Source organism: Bactrocera oleae, chromosome 6 (assembly GCF_042242935.1).
Source record: "Bactrocera oleae isolate idBacOlea1 chromosome 6, idBacOlea1, whole genome shotgun sequence".
In the NCBI taxonomy this organism is placed as follows: Eukaryota; Metazoa; Arthropoda; class Insecta; order Diptera; family Tephritidae; genus Bactrocera; species Bactrocera oleae.
This window is the reverse complement of record NC_091540.1, coordinates 19,143,536-19,166,793: the sequence shown is the minus strand read 5'-3', so window position 1 is coordinate 19,166,793 and position 23,258 is coordinate 19,143,536. Positions and strand designations below refer to the sequence as shown.

The 23,258-nt window shown below is 34.9% G+C and overlaps 2 protein-coding genes across 2 annotated transcripts in view; both read right to left on the bottom strand.

Annotated features, from left to right (window-relative positions):
- The window catches only part of Lmpt (four and a half LIM domains protein limpet), a 213,349-nt gene that overhangs the window by 131,185 nt on the left and 58,906 nt on the right, over window positions 1-23,258 (bottom strand). The window lies entirely within an intron of this gene.
- Window positions 14,673-18,358, bottom strand: LOC106616282 (uncharacterized). The gene has a single exon (XM_014232873.3). The coding sequence runs from the start codon at window positions 17,234-17,236 to the stop codon at window positions 15,311-15,313; it is 1,926 nt and encodes a 641-aa protein (XP_014088348.2). The 5' UTR covers window positions 17,237-18,358; the 3' UTR covers window positions 14,673-15,310.

The window sequence follows — 23,258 nt, the reverse complement described above, 5'->3', positions numbered from 1 at the left end:
ATGTTTAATTGTTTCGCAACATTTTTTTAATTAATAATCAAATTTTCGTAACACTTGAAGGTATTTTCCCTGCTTTGATCCTTGCAAGTTACAAGAGTATAAAATGTTCGGTTGCACCCGAACTCTGCCCTTCCTAACTTGTTATATCTGTCTAATGAACATTTTAAATCAGATTTCAAAACTTTAAAGGGTTTTCCCCACAACTCTCTTATATATTTATAACTTCAAAACTTCTGCACCGATCCTTTTGAAATTTTGAACACTATTTCTATACATAATTTACAAAGTAACCCTGAAAAGTATTTTTTTTCAAATTTGTTAATGTTCTTTACATTACAATAAAAAATTAACCGATAATCGCGGTTATGAGGGGAACGCAATTCAACTTTTTACCGAGTAATCGCCGCCAATGCCATATTTTTTTTCTCTTTTTCTATTGAAATTTTTAAAGAATATTCTTTAAATATCGTACTATAATGTAACATTGGTTTTTAAAAATATATTTTAACTGTATCATGAAAAAATCATAAAAATTGGTCTTGTTTTACACGAATTAACCCAAATTTCCCCTTAATTGGATTTAATAAACTTTATATGAATCGAATTAACAGTTTAAATTAGGGGTTGAGGATAAAAGTTAATTCTGAATACATCCTAAAAATATAGCTTATGAAAATACGAGGGGGGTCCATCAATACATCCATATACCACAATCTAGAGTTCTAGACGACATCAATTGAATTTTACATGAATAATAGTGCGGAAATTACAACCCGCACTTTTTTCTGTTGTTCTTAAATTTCGTTGATGAAAAATTGCATATAAGAGCCATATTGCGATGAAGAAGTTCAACAATATAAGCTGTTTTATATGTGCAACCTCCGAGATACCGTCAAGAAACCCTCGACTGATAATTGTGATTATTTTCCTATACAAAGCCTGGCATTCGCATAAAAGATGTTCTATAGTTTCTTCTTCTTCTACCTCTTGGCAGCATCTCCAATAATCATTGTATGGTCTGCTGCTATGTCTGCCAATAAGACAGTGACCTGTTAGCACTCCTACTAGAGTTCTTATGTCATTCCTTTTAAATTCTAATACTCGGCATGTGCGGCCCTTATTCCATTCATACTACGTTTGTCTGCCTGTTGAGCAAGTGATGGATCGATTCCATGGAGTCTCAGCTACATACAAGTATGTCTATAACATGTTTGTCGATTAAATATCTAGAAGTAGCCAGAGGCATATATATTCTTTATATATTCTTTATCGGAGTCTAACTATGGGTTGTGCCCGCTCTGGCTAGTTCATCTGCTTCATAGTTACCAGGAATATCACTATGTCCTGAACCCATGAAATAAGATGATGGAGCCACTAAGAGATCAAGGCATTCGTTCATTTTCTCGATGAAACCTTAAGAGACTTTATTGACTTCAAGCCCTTTGGCTATCTGTATATATAAATATATTTCTCGTGGTGAGCACAGAGCAAGAAGGCTTTCTTTAATTGCTGTGATTTGGGCTTGGAAGATAGTCGGAAGGTGATACTAGTATCAAATTTTACTCGATTATTTAGTATGGGCCGATTCGTATAGATACTTATTCCTGGTACCTAAATTAATCGAAGTTTTTAGAATTCAACTTTGTGTCTTTTAATATTGTCATATTCTGTATATTATATATAAGTAGCTCTATATCTATCTTGCTCTGTAGCAACATGTTATGAAAATATAAAAAGATACTTTGGCTTGGTAATTAAAAAATATTGATCTATATGGGTTACTAAAACCGTAATGTTTTCAACATATTCTATATATGTACATATTCTTTCTTTATATATATTTTCCTAACACTTTAATTATTTATTTTTCTAAAACAAAAATTTTAACCAGAGCAAAGACTTACACTAAGCGTATTCCTAACGAAAGTCTAAGATACTAAATTATTTTGTACTTTTGATGTTTAAGGATCAGAAATATGAGAGTAATATTAAGTAAATCATAAAGAAAGAAATCAAAACAACAAGTTCAATACCAAACCAAGTCCTAAATTCTTAAATGAGTATAGTTTCTCACTGGTCGCTTTTGCGCTTTCTCAACTTTTCTCAAAGTCAGAGCATCTACTCTGTGTCGCTAAAGTTGCAAGACTTCTTTCTTCACGGCATTGCTATGCTTTGGTTTAATTTGTTTCGCCTACATTATGCTGCACGTGCAACTAGCATTTTTACCAGCGTTCTCACTTTATTGTAAAATGTTGCCGCAATTGTACTTAGTTGTACGCAGTTTGTAAGCATGTTAGCCATTACATTTCTGCTCGTTAAGCTCAGTGTTGTGGTTGCTTTTATTTTTGTTGGCTCTGGTGTAGCCGGCATGTGTAACATTTAAAGCTCGTGCCAAATCGATGACCCACTTTTTAGGCGTGACTCACTCACTAACTGAGGCAAGCATGACAATGTTCTTTCAACGAGCCCTGCGCTAAAAATAAATGCTGTTATGCCTATGAATACATATCTACATGCATACATACATATGCATACAATGTAATTATGTAGTTGCATATGTTATTGCTTGTGTTTTCGCATGTGTGTAAGTGCACTCGCAACTGTCAGTGCATTTTCTTGTTACAAAGAGCTTTTAAAAATACATATGTATAAGGCATACAAATAACAACAACAAACAATAACCAGAGAGAAAAGAGAGGGGAAAAACATCGTTTCATAATTCAGTGCAGTTAATTGAAGTTAAATCATGGGCGCATGCTCAACGGCTTTTGCATAGCGTAGGCCCCTTTCTAAGTACATTCACACACACAATCTCTTTTCTGCACTCAAGTGGTTGTTCAAATGTTTAAGAGCAGAAATGTGCATGTATGTATATATTTACTTTTCAGTAATTCTCCTCACCAACATTTGGAAGGGCGTGAGTCTTGCAGCGCACAAATCCTTCATGCGGAGCACCTTTAACTGTTATTTATATGTGAGTTTGCGCCTACAGTAACGAACAGTAAAAAAATCAGTATACATTTTTCGCATTCTTGTGCACAACTTTTTCATAAAGCTTTCTCTACATATTGTATTTGAAATTTTTAAAGCCAAATTTTGTAACAGAGAATAAAAAAGTGTTACTTTTCACAATATCAATTTTCGAAGCGCTTGTTTAACACACTGATATAGTTGATGAATGTGCGGCTATTCCCTATTGTCTACTGAAGGTCACAAGGTCCCATCTAACGCGCTCGACAACAGAGAGTAGAAAGTATAGTGAGTGAAGCGAATAAACCATTGTGATTTTATGAATATTTGCTATACACGTAGTTTTATCCAAATAATTTAACATGTAATTTTGAAAAAAAACCATTAACCACATACTACTATATTAAAGTTACTGAACCTTCCTAAGAAATATCTATCATATTGAGAATCCAACGCAATTTTTCAGTCTAATGCAAGTACTTGTTCATTTTCCTCGATTCATACATGCTGTAACGATGTTGAGTGGCTCAACACTGGACGTGCTTTGTTAGTCGATGTCAAGTAAGATTTGTAAGCGAATTTCAAGTAAATAATTTGAGGATACTTGTTGGTCGAAACTAACAATGCATTTAGTGTGACTTTTATATGTTTCAGCAAATATTTTATTGATGTCCTATTTGAATAAAAATATACCCAATTTATTGGGAGCACGAAATTTATTTTCACTAGCTTTAAATAGGGTTAAAGGAAGCACTCGAATATTTAGTTGTATAATTGAACTCCGTTCAAATTTATTTATATACCAAATTATTAATTATTAAACAATTAAAATTTAATAAAAGTAAATAGTTGTGCAACCAGCTGATTTCGCGAAAACGATGTCCGAACAATGAAGGTTTGTCGTCGACGCGCTGTACCGCAGAGAAGAAGTTAGCGCGTAGGATCACTATTTAATCGAGTGTGTATAAGCGAATGTCCAGGATCGCTGTATTAGCGGTCTAATAAGCGAATGTAATGGTATGTTGTGTTGTCCTATGTGGTGTCATCTGGTGTGGGGTGAAATTCCTTGAGTGTTCACAGGTGTGGTGTGTTTCACTAGGGTGTGTCAGTTTTTCCGGGTAGAGTGGTGCACTTGGAGGAGGGAGTTTAAACCCATTTAAACACTATTGAAATCCTATTTTGCAGCGTTCAATATCTTATCTATTTGCGGAAAAACCAAAAAAATGTAAAAATGAAATCTGAAAAGTGATGACAATGAAAGCTGTGTTTTTAGCGTTGAAAAAGAAGCAGATACTGTCATTTAATATTTTACAAGAAAAACTAAAGAAGCCGCATTATTTATGCATCAAAAGCTTCCTTGTATGGGAAGAATCAGCATAAGTGGTCGCCTGTGAAACCTAAAAGCGATCGGTATGGTGAAAGTTTTGTACATACTGCAAAAGGGTCATCAATTCGATGCAAAAACCTAATTGAACTCCTTGACTGTTCCAAAATGTTTATAACTAATGATATAAGCCACCATATTGTCAAGTGGGCAAATATTGAATTGACTACTAAGACAAAAGCAGTCACCCATGTAACAAACGGCACTGAGTTATACGCTTTTATTGGTTTGCTAACATTGACTGGTGCTATGAAAAACAACAGTCTTACGACTGAGAAAATGTTCGGTACTTCCTACCCTGAAACTCAATATTCAATATGAGGCAGAGACGGTTCAAAAGTGTATATTGCATCATTATGTTTGGATGACAAAGCGACTAGAGTTACTAGCATAAGTGACAGATTTACTCATATAAGACTGGTTTGGGATATTTTTATTGAGAACTGCAGAACAAACCACAATCCAGGACTTAACAATAAATGAGCAACTCCTGGCTTTTCGCGACGACTCGTCATTTCGGATGAACATTCCCAATAAGCCCACAAAATACGGACTTAAAATTGTCATGATGTGTGATAGTGGGACGAATTACATGTTGAATGCAATGTCGTATTTAGGTAAAGGGAGTAACGTCACAAATTTGCCAATCGCTGAGTACTTCGTCAAAAAGCTTACAAAGCCGGTATATGGAAGTAACAGGAATATTACAATGGACAATTGGTTCACTTCCACAAAATTTGTAAAAGATATCCTAAAACAACCATATAAGCTAACTATCGTTGGTAGATTATGTGCTAATAAAAGGGAAATCCCGAATGAGTTTCGCCACAAAAGTGGTCGTGCTATCGGCACATCTATGTTTTATTTTGACTTGCAATTTGACTTTGCTATCTTATAAGCCGAAACCAAGTAAAATGGTTTACCTTTCATCCACATGCAATGAAGAAGCTGCAATTAACGAGTGCACACGTAAGACTTCTCAGGTTTTATAATAAAACAAAAGGTGGCGACTTTCGAACAGATGTATGGTGTCATGTCGTGTTCGCGCAAAACAAATCGTTGGCCGCTCTGTATTCTCTATGTGATTGAGTTGTAGCTCTGTTAAAAGAGCGAAAATATACTACTTGGACAAGAAGAAGTAAGTAACCCCACAGAGAAATTGCAAAAAGAAAGATTTGCAGCTTTTGAGATTATAGCACCGGATGAATAAGTCATTCTGTAAGCAATGTAAAAAAAAGTGTTTGTGGTGAGCACATAATTAAAATATGCACAGAATGTGCATTAAACATTATTGCTTAATAACTTTTTGGGGGGTATAGATAGAAAAAAATATAAATTAAACGAAACTAACATTTCAAACATATTACCTTACATAGAATATAAGACCTGATCTCTAGAAGAGTACTTAAAATGAAATCATTTAGCTTTTTGTGTTTGTATATATTAAGTAAAAGATAATATGTACTACCTTTTTTTTCTTAATGTAATTAATAAACAGAAAAATTAAAAATTAACAAAAGTATTCTCAATTCTAACTGTAGATAGTTTCTTATTTGGTTTCAAAATTGGTGTTAGTTGTTTCGACCAACAAAGCCCGCAGACAGGGTCAAAAGAGCGAAGCACGTCCAGGGGTAAATGCATAAAGTTCAACATACCTCAGCAAACTTCTACTTGTAAACTTGAAAAATACCTTTAAAAGTTGTGGTTGTTTTTCAATAATTGCAGCGCTGAAATTTTTTTGTTTGCTACTGTACCTAAAAGTTTGATAGCAAATGCACCTTCTTTGACAAGAACGATTAGAGAAGACTAAAATTACAAACGTGAACATACACGAAATTAAAGTGTGTTGTTAAAGCGTCACTACGAGTATTATCCATTTTTATAACGCTTTTATTAGCTTCACCTGTATGTTTATATGTATGCATGTTTGTATGCTTGAATGTTTTTAACTTTTTTCTGTGCAAGCGATAAATTGAATATAAATAAATAAATTGATGAAACTTGCGACATAAGTAAGCACTAATACAAGACACAAAACTTTGATTTGGTACAGGCATAGCAGTCGCAAGGGATAGGTGTCGCTGTGGCGGAAATTAAAAACAAATGGGCGCCCCTTAAATAGTTTAATGTACATATCTTCTGAACCGCAGAAGCTAATTCAACAAAATTTGCTGGGTGATAGTCTTTTCAGCACTTTTCATACGCTGTGGAAATAAAATATGTTGAAAACTACAAAAAGTGCGATAACTCGCTAAATAAATGCGCCACAAGCATTAAATGAAGACACCATGGGTGGCGCTTTTTAAGTACTTCAAACTAAAAAGTTAAAAATAATTCCTTATATAAACTGACAGAAATATTGACCGAAAAATACTTGCAATATTGTGAGAAAAACGTGATGTACTCGATATACGAAAAATATTGCACAAACCATCCAACTATATTTATTGTAGCTTAAGCAGGTTTAGGTGGTTGAAAGCGAGATATGAATTTTTATATCTAATAATAAGATAAAAATATAAAACCGTTAGGCCGAGGACCTTCCCGTTACAATTAAGAGCTCATACTTGGGGAGTCTTTTTATCAACCAAATTTTCAATGTGCGAAGCGAAAAAAAAACATTCCTTGTTTTTGACCCACTCTAATGTGCATTCAATTTCGCATATATAATTGAAATCAACACAAAATATTATATAATTAATAATAATTGTTACAATTGTCAATGGGTTTGATAATTATTTTGCACATGTCATATTTTTCCATATTTTTTTTTTTTGAAGCAAAATGCAAAAATAGAAAATTACGAGAAACTAATTTCTGATGTCAATTTTATATGACAGTAAACAAAATACAAAAAGCAAAGCAAATCATGGCAATAAAAGCCACCACAGCAGCTATTCATGTGGGCACAATAATCACAGCACGAAAGCAAAACGAGTTAACAATCGAAAATGAAAATGATCTCACCATGTTGATCGCTACTGTTTCCCAAGATTGTTGTTGGGACCGCGGCGCTCAGCAGATGCTCACCGGCCTCAAAGATCGCCATCGGACTGTGCAAAAGAGGAGCGCGAATAAATCCATACATTTACATATATGTATGTGTATCTAATTGGTTTATGTAACATATATGTATTTGTATCTAATTGGTTAACATTTATTATTATATTGCCTATGCAATTTGACATATTTAGAATTAGTAGATAAGTAATTTAAATCCATTACCACCCAAACTAAAAGTATTAATTTTGAACTGCAGTTACAGAAGCTGTTAAATCTTAGGAACTGGCGATTCGAACAAGCAACTGAAATGAATTTATATTTTGCTTTTGGCCTCAGAACTTTCAACACCCCCTTATCAAATAGTAATTGTGAATTACAAAAAGTCACTGAGTTTAAGAATCTTGAAGTTTTATTAGACACTAACCTCTCTTACTAGTCACTTTAACTAAACTTTTATGTGGCAACTTCGACAACTAAATTCTGAAGTAATCACCCTCGTGCATGACGAGAATTCAAATTAATTTATAACAATAATGAATAATATAGTATATATATCGTTCGTACCTTGTTTATAATAACAAAATTAAATAACTTTATAAATGTAGTGCCAAGTGTAGGATGACGGACCAAATACCAAAATAAATTAAATACTATACATATAACGCTGCAGTTGCTCGATCAAGAACTTGCTTTCAAGTTGATCACACAAACTACTTTTCAAAATGACTGAACAAAATAAGACAAATTACAACTTTGGACTGAAATTAACGAAAAGTCAATGAAGCGTCAGGACATACCGTTCTAAGAAGCGTCAGAAAGCTGGCATATAGTTTGAAGAAATTCATTATTAGACTGACAACGAACTAGATCGCATCAGCATATTCAGTTTTAAAACAAACTTTTCAGTATAAAACTATTGGATATTTGAAAGCGTACATAAATAACATGAAATTTACATTGAGGTGGTGGTACCCTACCCAAGACCAAAGATGACATTATCGTCTTACGGCAGTACTAATTGTATATACCCACACATATATGGTATGTATACTATATTATATATGACGCTTAGGTACGAGGAAAAACCAAAAAAATGTAAACGATTATTGTAATTCGTTGCCTTTAACACTTTGGGATCTCTAATGTAACCTTCAGATTCGTTGTAATCAAATTAAATAAAACAAAGAAAACAAAAACACGCGCGAATTGCTTTTTGATGTGAATGCACAAAAATGAAAGAATTGCAAGTTCAAGCGTCATCAATTTACGTCACATACACTAAACAAATCATTAATAGCATTAATAATTCATTATCGGCAGAAATGACAAAAAAAAAAACATGACAGCGAAAGCGGGTACGCTCTGCAAAATGTTTACTTTGAATTTTAGATTCTGATTATATTTCATTTCAAGCAAAAGCTTAACTTGTCATTTATTTTATGGAAAAAATAGCAAAACTTAGCGAAAAAAATATGAATTAAACAAACGATCGATAGTTGTTTTGTTGCCCACCAAATTGGAAACCCCCGCAATTTTACTCCATACAACAACAAGAATTTCAAATCACAAGACATTTAGCAAATCATGATATTTACTCGTGTTAAATTAAAGAGACAATATAATGGCTAGTGTCGACCAGCTGAGCCAGTCAAACTAGTCTCTCAATTTTTCTCCCACTCAGGTAGATTTACCAGATGTGTGTATTCAAAAGAGCATCGCAATGACATATTTTGTAACTCTAGTCCCAGTTAAAAACCAGAACAAATACTTTGAACATGCAAAAGCATATTTTCTTCTAGCGAAATTGGTGTCTTTCAGAAACACAGTTTGAGCTTTAGGCTGTGTACTCGTATTACATAACTAGGTTATGTTAAATTATATGAAAGCTCAGTAAAGAGAAAACAATAAAAAATACCTCAAAAATATTACATTTGGTTCCTTTTTCTATTATTCGAAATATGTATTTAGTTGGCGCTTTTACTGTCAAATTTCGAAATCTTGAAGTATTTAGTTTGGAAATTTCGTTCAACCAGTCCTAACTATCGGTACATTGATGTCAACTTACTTTTATTTTTTTTTAGCATTTAAATGTTATACGAATCGGCAGTTCGGCACTAGTGTGTTCACCTACAGGGTTATGACACACCCGCTCTTCAGTTTAACACCTTCCTTGGAGGCGGATATTTGCTCTATTTTAAAATCTTTGCTCTGAATCACTGCTAAATTTTCTTGGTCTCTCGAGTCACCATTTGTTACTAAAATGAAAAAGTTAAGCATATGCATAATACTAATATGTATATATATACATATATATTTTATTAAACTCAATTAAGCTTGAATAGAGTTACCGACTACTACAACTGCATACATATGTATAAGTGAGCGAAAAAGCTAAAGCATTTTTGATAACACTAACAAGTAACAATTTTCCAATTATATAAAGATCAAATCGACTTTTAAAAGTTATCATGGTTTCATGATGCGCGAATTTTTCCATACCAAATACCAAATTAAAAAACTGAAAGGTACTGTTTAATATCCAATCAAGGGCCAAAGTTAACAAAGGACGATTTTGGCAAGTCTGGAATCGGGGTTAAACTAAATTAATTAAATTATGTTAGACATACCTAGTCCAGATTCCTTATATATATGTAATATATTATATATAATGCATATAGCGTATGTATGTATATTTGAACTTAATTTTACCACTTTCAAAAAATTTATATCAGATACCTACTTCCAAAGGTTTTTGAAAACAAAGTGAATACGATATTAGCCTACTGCCATCATGTGATGGTTGAAAACTTGGGAAGCTCCATTTGAGTGCTTATTCTAAAAAGGTAGTTATATACTAGAGCTTCAGTACTGGGGATCGCAGCCTTATGATAAAATTTCTTTTACGAATTTAGGCATACCAAAGCTTTGTAGTCTACCGACTATCTAACGGTGCGAATTTACGTAACAGTTACTTGCAAAATTGTACGTGGTAATTATTAAAGCTATATTTCCCTACATAGATAGATAAATAGATTGAAAGTTGAGGAATGCACTGCTACCAGTGGTCTATTATGCCTTCTTCTGTTATCACAACACTTCGTTTAACCGAATAAAATCAAAGAAAAGCGCATCCCAATGGAATAACCCCAGGGTTAGTTATTGTAATGGGTTATCTCACCGGATTGTACTACTATACTATTGTTGATTTGATTTTAACGGACGAGATTGCCTGACATGCCGCTTGACTATCATTGAGAATGACAATTCGTTCCCCGTGAGAGATTTGCTCTGGAATAATCTCTGCCCATCAGCCATTGACATAAACCCCAGCTTAAAAAATGTTTGGAAACCAGCGAATGGACACTGACAGTTTGGTACGTGGTACAAGTACTCGTACAGTACTCTAATATGCACTTATACAATTTGAATTTTTATTGTAAATTTTTGGAATAAGTTGTTCTTCAACTGAAAGTTGGGGAGTTTTATTAAAAGTTATTCTGTCAAATTTAGTAGAAAAGGTCACATCAGTAGTGTTGTAATTCCTTTTTTCGTTTCTCGGATTCTAAAAAAATATTTTAATACTCGGAAGCAAAATGTATGAACATCTTTAAATTGTCTTTATTCTCCTAAATCTGGCAACTCCATACCATACTTTCCAACACCAGCATAGCGGTCAAACTTAAACTCGCTTTAACTTTGCAATTATCGCCTACTAGGCAGCAGACTAAATTAATTGTTTCATTTTATAGCCACGCTCTGCTGTTGTTGTAGGCCCAACAATAACAATCGTTATAGCCATTATTTTAGTTGTGCCCGTTGTTTGCACTTAAAGTAGACTTTAAACTATGTCTCTAGTATGATTATATCTAATTGTAATCGTTTGCGTTTCTTGAGTGCCTTTGGACGGGTTTTACAATATGTAACTGCAACCTGACCTGCTTTGCTTCTGGCTGAGAATTTCGGCTGAAAAGCATTCACTCTGCGGCTAAATGCATATACATATGTATTTAGGTATGTGTGTGGCTGAAGAAATCTAATCACACGAATGGTAAGTATCAGTGTGAACAACCGGCGGTGCAAACAATCAGTCGACAGCTGACAGCAGCGACGCCCCGTCGACACAGCAAGAAGTCACCAACCTATATTACAAATCCAAGCGAAATCACAAATTCAAATGTAAATGCATGCGAATATAAACCGCGCTTGTTTTTGCATGAATTAACACGTTTTTATTAGTAAAAACAAAATAATAAAAAAGAGAAAATGTTATGTTGTTGTGTTCAACAGACTCAACATTTTTACTGCGGAAAATTGCTACACCTTTGGAGAATTTTCTCTTCACACTTTCGAAATGTGCGACCCAGAAGTTATTTTTCCCGACAAGCACGCAGATAATTCAATCATAAGTATTTTTGGCATTTTATTAAGTTAATTTCGGGTTTCACAATTATTTTTTCTAAGTAATTCAGTAAATTAGCGAATTCCGGCAGTGTGCTTACACACGTTACATACGACGCAAAGATTAATCGGCATTAAGAGACACAATTGTTAAAATTAGTTTAATCTCTTGGAGACTCCAATCATGCGCGTTTAGATCAGCTGGATTCACTTAAACTAAAAATTGTTCCCATGGTCAGGTCAATATCTCCGGAACGGACCTTGATTTATATATGACCAAAGATTGCCATCTAGCATTCTCGAGAATTATTAAGGGAATATTTTTCATCGCTATAACAACATAAACTCAATACCGAAAGGAATGGAAACTATTTTGCAATTATTTTAATTAATTTTTTTTTGCTTAGAATTTTAATAATATAAAACAATACGTTTGAATTAGGATTACAATAATACACATGGGACTCTTCGCGAGAATATCCTAGTCAATCTTGGCTCGCCACAAATTACACCTGGTCATTAAGCTTCTTCATCTTATTAGATTATTTCGTTTCCTCAAAAAAAATTATGTGCCGGTGATTCACGGTGTGATCTGTCTAACCTATTATAGTGTTAGGAGTAGTCAGAATCAAAAAATCTATTAAAATATCCATTAAAGTATAATATCTTAGAAATATTCTGTGAAAATTTGATTAGTAAATGCGACACATACTTTTCGATAATTAGCAAAACGAGCCCTCTGGCATGCTTGTGTAAAACTTCAAATGCGTTTTTCTCAAACTATGTTTTTTAAACTACAGTGGTAGCTCGGAAATTGCTAGGTAGATTTCTATGAAATTTATTTAGTTATTTGAAAACATAAAAACTAGGGTATATTAAGTTTTCCACGATGTTTTTAACATTCAGAAGGAAACGTCGAAAATTCTACATAATATACACTTATGGGCAAAATAATAGGTGTACACAGTTTATATTTAATAGCTTTGAAGAATTTGCATTTAAAAATATTCATTCCGAATTTTAAAACTGAATTATTTTTCAAAATAAGCAATATCATTGGTCAATTTAATAGGTGTAAAGGTGCCAATCTCCTCTTAAGGTCACTTTACAAGTTTTCAATCGGGTTGAGATGAGGGGATTGACTACAGGCCACATTTGCATCCCTAATAACTCCATCTCAGTGGCATATTTTCTTCAGCGTATTATAGCAACATGTTTTGAAAAATGTCTCTGTTGTCAATGGCAGTTATTGTGTTTTTTATCCAAAATAACGGACCAACGCTTTGCCAGGATAAACATCCCCACACCGCCTCCATGCTTAATTGTCTTTTCGGTGTATCTACAATCAAATTCTTTGCCTTTAGGGCGGCGGAAAGTTTTTTATAATAATTTCCATAAAAATTAATCTTAACTTCGTCACTGAATCAAAAAAACCTTTCTAAGAAGAGGAATTTTTCTGGCATTATGAGCTAACATTTACTCCAATACCTACATTAATATGAAAAATACTTCGAAATAACACTTATTTTCTAAAGCATATTACTTACACTTATTTTATTATTATTACAAAATAGTAATTCAATTTGTTGATATATATGCACTACTCTTTCGCCTTCATCGTAAAAATGTAACGGTATCAAACATAAGTAACAGTTACAACACCATTTAGCTAAAAAACAGTACCAGCTAAACGCACACCTATTATTATCCATAAGTGTATATATACAGTTTTTGAGATATCGACCTGAAACGTCGCACACGTTCTTTTCACCCCAAGAATCTTATAATTTCCCGAAACCCCCGATATCAGACCACAATAGCATATAGCTGCCATATAAACTGACCGATCAAAATCAAAATTAAAGTGGCTTTTATACCCTTTTATGTTACAAAAGATATACCTATGAAGAGTATTACAGTTTCGGTTCAGCCGTTTTTTCTTGATTTTTTTTTAATTTCAATTTCTTACAAACAATTAACTGTTGGTATTTTCCCGAAAATCTGGATAAAATTTTCCTGAGGATGCCATTTTGTTATTTACAAAAATGTTCGATCATGCACAAGATTATCTATTCATAAAACTATTTTTTTTTGTCTGATTGATTTTAGATGAATCTCCAAACATTAGTGGTGTTCACCGCAAGCAGCTGCGGTTGGAACTGGACAACAAAAACTGAGATTTTTTTTATTTCTATCAAGCCAAGTCGAAACCTTATATAATGATGCCATTTTTTACTTTTATAAAATAAAATAACTTACAGGCCAAAAAAACTATTTAAAATTTTAATTTTTTATGTCTCTGACTACACCTAACCCCGTAATTGTCTATTTGTCTTCACTCCAAGCGATGTCGACGGTTTTTCGATAATATATTTTATGTAATTTGCAATTTATGTAGAAATTTATTAAATTTATTGAAATTATCGGACACTTCTTCTCTGGCAGCTTCAATCAGTTTATGCATCTCTCGGTATCCAATGTTGAACAAAACTTGGCAACAAACGACGAATGGTGTTGTCAGTTGGTGGCTCTTGGCCACGATATATTTATATATAAATATGTATGATTTGACTTAGTATTAGATCTATTCATACATATATGACCTAATCCTACACTAGGGCAAAGATTTAAAGAAAAATTAATAATTCGCAACACAAACGTTATGCTCAACTATTTACATATGTATAGATAAATATACCCTGAAATCACTTCTAAATTAAGTCATACTTGAAATTTCACTGTCGCAAGTTATCATACACTTCGCCCACTCAGAATTATAATACTTCGTGTAAAAGGCAACTGCCTCAATATTACAGGGCTGATCTCACCTCTCAGGCAAAGATCACATTTTAGGCATAAACCACTTAATTACTATTTCCATGAACCTCAAGGTGACACAGAAAAAAACGAAAAGTAATTTAATTTTCAGTATACTCGTTATTATTGAATTGTTGAGCAATTTTCATTCGTTTTTGCATGGAAGTAAATACATAGACTTTTATGGTTGCATGTGTGTGTACAAAAATATGAATTTAGTTGAATAGGCATTTCCTTCAAGTACCGCTCAATTATTTGCGGTCATTAAATTTTAATTTTGATTTACTAATATTTTAAATTAGGATTTCGGATTTTTGTATTGTTGATATTTTTATATTTATTTGGTTCTTCAACGCAATCATTTTGAATTCGAAATATTCACTAGTGATTTTCAGTCCTTTTTTATTCAAATATGTTTTGTTTAAAGCAGATGTTCATCAATCAAGCGACAGTTATGTTTGTTATATTAATTATTTATCGGTGTTTTAGTAAATTTCGTTGTAGAAATGTCCGATTTACACGGAGCCACCCAGAGAAGTGAGTATTTCCGGTTTGCCGCAGCAACTTCTTATCGTAAATTAGCAAAAAAATATATATATCTACTAATAATATTTGGAAAAAAATCATAGATCGCAACGACTCTCGCTCCTGTCACCTCGTTAGCCTTGCGCCGGAGCCCGGCTTGCCCACGCAGTACAAAATTCACTGACTAATTCAGCACTGAGTAATGCGCCCTGCTCAACGCCACGGAATTTTGATTGGCGATCGTGAACGCCTCTGTGTTGGCACAAGCACACGCTGTTGTTGATGTTGTTGCTGCTGCTGCTGTTGCGTTCGGCAGTTTATACCACCGCCAGTTGCGCGCAAAGCTTGTGGTTGTTGCAGCCGACTCGTAGACGTTGCATAGCTGCTGGTGCCGGCGAAACCGCCGATAGTTGAATGAACTGGCGTGCGACCCATGGAAAATGTAGTCGTCGAAATGTTTTTACTGTTGTTACTATTGGCAGTATGCAGGGCCGCGTCACCAAAGTAAGTATGCTTAGGCTGCGACAGCATCCGTTGATCCATGGCGGACTTAGTTGACAATTCTGGCGTGTTTTTCAGGAGCTCATAGCTGCTGAGCGTTCCCGTTTGTAAGGGTGTGGCAAGTGAATGGCGTGTACCGGGCGTATTGAGACGCTTCTGTAAGGTGGGCGAACCACCAGCTCCACCCAGTTGTATGCGCGTAGATAGACGGCTCCGACTCACCGGTGACCGCTGCTGAGTTTGTGTAGGCGCCGCTTTAGCATTGGCCTCATTGCGTATTTGCACCAATGTTTGGTAACGGCCAGCTATTGTTGTGCCGATTTTGGCGGCCGTTGGATAGCGTACCGGCGTGACGGTGATCGGCTTACCCCAGTTATGTGGGGACTTATCACGTCCACCCACTTTATTCTGCTTAATTGGCTGTACAGCGTTGGTGGTGACCGCCGCATTGCTGCGCGCCGTTGAGTTTTGATAATTTTCCTGCATATTGTGCGGCGAAAGCATGGGCTTCGCCACGCCCACTGGCACTATACGCGAAGGCATATTCGGCGCTATTGAATTCTTAATTTCAATGCGTATCGATGGCACCTCTGGCTTCGGTATGCCCTTGTGACGTTCTTGACTACTTTTAGTCGCATCGAATGTCGGTCGTTCCATACGAAATGTCTCGTTACGTTTAACTGGTGAACGACTGGTGGAGCGCGGTGTGCGCTCTTTGCTATCACGCACCGGTGAACGAGAATTTGGGCGGTAATTTTCATTCTCGAAAACAAGAAAGTCGGGGCGATTCTCTTTGGATTCACAAGGACCGAGCGTTTCGGATTTAGGTGGTTCAACCTCTACAAACCAGGCGGGATTATGTGGTGGGTTGTGTTGATTCAACAGAAATTTTTCACGAAAAGACTTTCGAAAACTGTTCAGCGTCACTGTCTTATATTTATCCGCGGCCGACTCCTGCTCAGCCGTAAATTCCTCATCTTCATGCAAATCCGGCTTGGTCTGTGTTTTCAGCTGCGACAGTTGTTCCTTTAATTGTGTTGGTATTTTTCCCTTGCGATAGGTGGATGAGTCGAAAGGCTGATTGTGTGTGCTTGAGTTTGAGCTTTGGGTTGAGTGCATGGAACCACTACTACTGCCCTGTTGCATTCCTTTCAAACTGGAATGTTGCTCGTATAGGAAATTAAACGGATCCGATTGTGAATCATAATCCAATGTATGAGCCGAAGTCGGACCATCAGCTTTCCATTTGTAGTAAGTGTTGGTGGCATTATCACTCGGGTGATGTTCTAAGGAATCTGCTTTCTCCGGCGTTGGCGTCTTTTTGCGTTTAGTAAAAGTGGCAAATTTACTTAGAACTTTCGATTTTTTCGACTTCTTCTCCAACGTTGAGTTATTCGACGAATTCTGTTTGCTTTCCTTATCCTCCTGGTCAGAGTTCAGTATAAAAGTGTCGCTTCGATTGAGCAGAGAATCAGTGCGCGAATCAACCGATTCACGACGCGCTGAATATGAGCCAAGGGTGTGCAACGTTGTGTTGCTAATCACGCTGCCGGGGCGTGAGTTCGTATTCACAGGTGTGGTGTAGCGAGACGTACTCTTACTACGCGTTTTCGCGCGGAAGTTTCGGAAGAACGACATTCGCAAGCGCGTTTAACGATTTTGTCGAGAATTGAATAAGCGCGGTGACGACTCTAATATTTAATAAACTAGCAGACTAGTTCGCCTATTACTTAAGAGTATTCAGTGCACAATTTATTTAACGTTAATTATAGCAATTATTGCTAATTTATCGCAATTCGAACCACACGACTGTAAACTGCTGCTGCTCCTATTTTGAATGCTGCCACGATACGGAATGTTGGGGATGTGTTGTTTTAAACTTCGTTTTCGTTGATTTTCTGTTTTATCATAGATTTTTTCTTTGTCGCCGATTCGTTGCACTTTTCCACCACCTCTCAGCAGTTGAGATAAGTTGCGTTGAGCGTTGCGCTGCTTCGACTCGCCTTGAATTAATAGCAAATTTCAATCGTGCGATGTTACACGTTCAAACACCGTTCCGGTCTTAACACGTCCGCTGCGCCCAAGCAACTGAGCCAAGTCTCGATGTAGCAACTTGGCAATAATTGTTTTGTATTTCGTAGCTAATGCTGAAACTTGTTTGCTTCGAGAGTGGAGAACCGAAATCCGTCAGCGCGAAATCAAAATAAAAAATTCGAACTCCGCTCAAACGCTAAGTGGCGCTCGCGGCAAGAGGAGCGCTCCGCTGCAGCGACTGATGTTGTTGTTGTTGCGGTGGCTGCTGCTAAATATTATTTATTAGTAGCTCTGTTGTTGTTGCTTTCTGATCTGTATAGTAGTCATTCGTGATCGGTTGTTGGTGTGTCGTTACTCACCGCCGTTATCGTCAACCGCGTTCGCTGTCTAAGCCACAATGCCGGCGCCGGTTCAGACAATTTTGACCATTTTCGTGGCGCGAACCTAATGATGACGTTGAAACGGCGGTAATGTTGTATTTAAATGTACTTTTTCAGTTTTTGCGTTGCAATTATTGTTGTTGCTGGCTCGGTAGAAACTAGATTAGCTCTTGCGGAGGCGTTTGATAGTCGGTGTCGTGGTCTCGCGAGAATAATTCGAATTACGATTTTTTTCCCTTAGTTTTTGTTCCGTTTTTATTCATGCTTGCTTTTATTTGTAAATTTCTATTATTTTTCACGAAAACAGCTCATTTCGTGAGTACTTTTTTTTTTTGACATAGACAACATTGCATGCTTTACTTAGAAGCTCGTTCAGCTGCTCAGTAAACAGAGTGGAGCACTACCAAATACGTATGTACATATATAGTACATGCGATACATACCATATTTGCTGTAGCTTTTTACAATAGTCTAATAATTCTTGCAAAAGTTGTAGAGTAGCACCTCCAAAATTTGGAGTGAAATTGGATATATCCGCCTACACCCATTTCCAACTTTTCTCAAGGATACATGAAGTGTCAACTCGATATATAACGGTTATGTTAAAATTACTAAAATTCCAATAACTCAGTAAATAAATATGTTGGAAGTATTGAATTTGACATTGAAGATAGTACGAAAGAGCTTTATAGGAGCCGCATCAAAATTTTTATTGGGCCGCCTACCTATAGCTGAAATCCTATATCTCAGGAACTATTGTACTTGACCAATTTCAATCAAATATTGTGCGTAATATTATTGTGACATTCTTATGTTTTTCAGTGAAAATAGGCGAAATCAAACAATAAACACTCTGACTTACCATATAATACAATTATATATTTTATATGATTCCTTCACTTTACAGAATATAAGTCAAGCACCAATGAAATAGTGCTTCTATGGTATCTATCTCACGTTCAAAAATATTTGAAATTGGATCACAACTTTTGAAGTCCCCAGATATCAGACCTCAATAGTCAGAACTGATTTTTCACCGTAAATATCTGTCAAACTTTAAGTTATGTTATGGAAATTCAAAAAAAATAGGACCTGATTAATGTGCCCTTGTTTCGAAAATGGACAAAATAGGGTCAATACCATATTTAGTCCCCATATCCTATACATATATATAATATAATCAAAAATAAATAAAATCGGGTCAATACTATATCTAGCACCCACATCCTAATATACGAATTTCAAACTTCCGGATGTCTTAGCAAAATTAAGTGAATGTATAATATTGGATATTGTACATCTTAATTACGAAAATAGGTAAAATGGATAAAATACGTGATCCACAAATCATAAAATTACATGAAAAGATGTTCTGAGTAATGGCAAGAGTTAGTGCAATTAATCCGGATTTTCCCCTAGCCATAATATATGTTTTATAGTGATTTTTATATACTTCCATATGACTTCAAAGCATTTGAGTTGTTTAAAATGAGTAATATTTTAATGAATTTGAGTGAATTTAGTCATAATATGGCTTAGCGCTGAATATGAGTGAAATTTCCTGAACCTTTTATCCCTAATATAATATTATATAATGACTTCCGATTATTTGTTTTGTTTTTTTTTCTTATCCCCAATTGCGAGAGTATAAAATTTTCGTACACCCAAACTTAGTCCTTTTTTACTTTTTTTATACCCTGAGTTGATTTAGTCATGTCCGTTCGTTAGTCCGTCTGTCCATCTGTTTGTACATACGAACTAGTGCCTCAGTTTTTGAGCTATCGTTCTGAAAATGTGCACCTATCTTATCTCACTAACATGCTGCGCATTTGTCGAGACGGCCGATATCGGACCACTATAGCATATAGTTGTCATACAAACTAAACGATCGGAATAAAGTGCTTGCATGGAAAAGATTTTTATTTGACGAAATAAGGCGAGTTATTGTTTAAGGCAACAATGTGTTCTCCGAAGAAATTGTTCAGATCAGATCACTATATCACATAGGTGCCATACAAAATGTACAATCAGAATCAAGTACTTGTAAAGAACCTTTTGTATTTGTGAAGGTTCAACCGAAAGTAACGTTTTTTTGTTTATTTTGGTTTTATTACATAGTCCGTACTTTCCTTTATTTTCAAGTTCTAGTAATAAATGTGTAAACACACCTCTCGCAAAGACAAATATTATATTTCCGATCAAAGAATTCTTGAAAGAACTTAATAAAAGAAGTAAGAATAAGAATGATAAGATTTGATGTGCAAAATATATACAATTCTGTCAAATAGTTTATGTAGCTAAATTCAAAACACTAGAGCTTATATGCAACGAAGCCACCATTTAGACGTCTTATTCGATTTCAACAAGTTTTTGATATCATTCGGTGTAATGTAAAAAAATACATACAAAAACACAAATATTATTTTTAACGAGCGCTGCCACCTGTTTCAATTTCACTTAAATTGGTAAAACAATATGGGTACCAAACTAAACAGGTCTAAGGAGGCATACAGTTGCAAATATTTGTGAGTATGATCTAAAGAGTGTTAACGAAGTTAACAAATGGAAATATATTGCTCCCCATTTCCATATACGATACCAAAATAGTAATACATAGTAGTTTCTACACATTTTGAATATACTAGTTATTATCGGCAAATGAAATTTTCAAAGCTGAAGAATACAAATCTTTACTTTAAGTTTTTAAACCGTTGCAAATCCCGAAGGTAAAAACCGAAATTTAACCGAAATTTTAGTAGAACCACTTTCTAAGTATATGTATGTACGTACGTGTGGTACATATGCTGATTACTAAATAAGTACATAATAAATATTTGTCTTAATTCGAGTGTCGCTTCGCATTTTAAAAAACTCGATGGCCATCAACGTCATTAGCTTTAAACCAACTTCAACAATTCTTACCATTTTTAGTAGCCGATCAGTCCGTCATTGCTTGCTCTTGGGCATAAAGCACAATATTGGCGGTCACCTAAGCTCTATAGAGTCAGTTCAGCGAGCACCTTTCTTGGCGAGAACGACATTCAAAGCAACATTTCCAGCGGTGCGTGCGGTTACTCTAATTTCAGCACATATTGTGTGTACATATTTACACGTGAGTGTGTATGTGAGTGTGTATCAGAGAGTTTAGATTATATAACTGTTTTATACTCTTGCAACATGTTGCTACAGAGTATAATAGCTTTGTTCACCTGACGGTTGTTTGTATCACCTAAAACTATTCGAGATAAATATAGGTTTATATATTATATATACATATATATATATATATATATATATATATATCAGGATAACTGTCCGTGCAAGCTGGTAAGTATAAGATATCGTGATGGAACTTGGTACACTTGGTTTTTTGGTAAAAAAAAGGACAAGTTCATATATGGGCGTAATTGGACCACTGCCACGCACACAAAACTCCATTAATCGATAACTTATAAAGTGCCATAACTAAGCTGCAAGTTAGGACAAAAAACTATAATTTGGTACACACAATACGACAGTGTAAACACAGGTGAAATCGGATGATAACCGCGCCGACTCCCCATATAACGGTTTTGTTAAAAGCTACTAAAAGTGCGATTAATCAATAACAAAATGCATCAAATACATTAAATTTTACACCCAGGACGGCACAAGTGGGCTTTATAGGAGACGGTGTCAAAGTAAAACGGTGGGCGTGTCATCACCCACATTTAGGCGAAACCCCATATCTCAGAACGTACACAACAGATATCAACCATATTTGGTAAATAATATTACCCTAACATTCCTATGTTACAGTGCGAAAATGGGCTAAATCGAATAACCATGACTACTTCCCATGCAACACAACTTTCCATCTGATTTTTTCACTTTTCAGTATATAAATCAAGCACCAATTAATATATCGTGATAAGACCTTGCACGAATAGAGCCTTTTAGGTATGCCACCTCAGGTCTAAAAATAGTCAAAATCGGACCAAAACTATTCAAGTCCGCAGGTACCAAATATGCTGATACCAGAAATTCGGAGAGATTACTTTTCTGATAATGTCAAATTTCTGTATTTCAAAAATGGGTTGAATCGGATCAATAATTCCCTTAGTCCCTATATTCCTAATAGAAAATTTTTGAACTTTCGGCGGAATTTATTCCGAAAATATCGGTCAATTCAATGAAATTGAAATCGCTTATCTTAATGAAATTGAAAGAGCATGTTTTTCTAATAACTGTGAATTTTTGTGCATAAAATCAATAAAATCGGGTAGAAACTCAGAGATCATCTTTTTTCTGGTAATAATATATGGTAATGGCAAAAATAGATAATATCGATTCAATACTACCCCTCTCTCTCATATACCTAATATAAGATTTGCAAACGTCTGATATTATGTGATAAATAATTTAATTTAAATAATTTAAAAGGACAAGCTTTCATAAAAAATATGTGATTTAGCGCTGAACACGGATAGAATTGGTTTAGACCTTGGTCCGAACTACATAAATTTAATATAATTAATTCCATTCTTCTGGTTGACGTTTTGCACATTAGCTCAATATATTAAATATAACCTTTTCGTTGGGTTTATGTCACATATATCTGTTTTCAAGATGATTTTAATGTAGTTTTTGCTTACGGGAAGTCAAATATACATAGTTATAAAAATAATAATATAAGTTAATAAGATATAAATTTGAATGTAAACCATTCAGTCGAACAATGAATGTTGAATTCTTTCGCAATATTTTTTGAAATAAAACTTTGCCAACAACTGAAAGTACAATATTTTACCCGGATTTGATCCTTGCCAGTTGCAAAAGTATGAAATGTTCGGTTACCCCCGAACTTAGCCCTTCCTTACTTGTTTTTTATTAATTCTTTACATATAAATTTTATATCCGCCCACTCTTTTATGTGTATGTGTGTGTATGCTATACACGCTATTACTCTTTTTCTCACCACTTGTTGAGTTTTACGCTATGCTGCGTTTGCCTAAGTGTTAACTATTGTTTATTTGTGCTAAATACTTCCGCAAATGCATGCAACAATCTAATCGTCAGCGCCCCAAGCCACCGTCGCATCGATGTCAAACACACACTCCTACACACACACTTACACATACATATGTACATATATACACATGTCTGTCATAAATAAAGAGTGTATCTCAAATTGTTCGGCACCGTTATTAAAAATACTTTATTCGAGTTTCTAAACTCGTGTCGAATTTGTTCGAAATTAAAAGCGT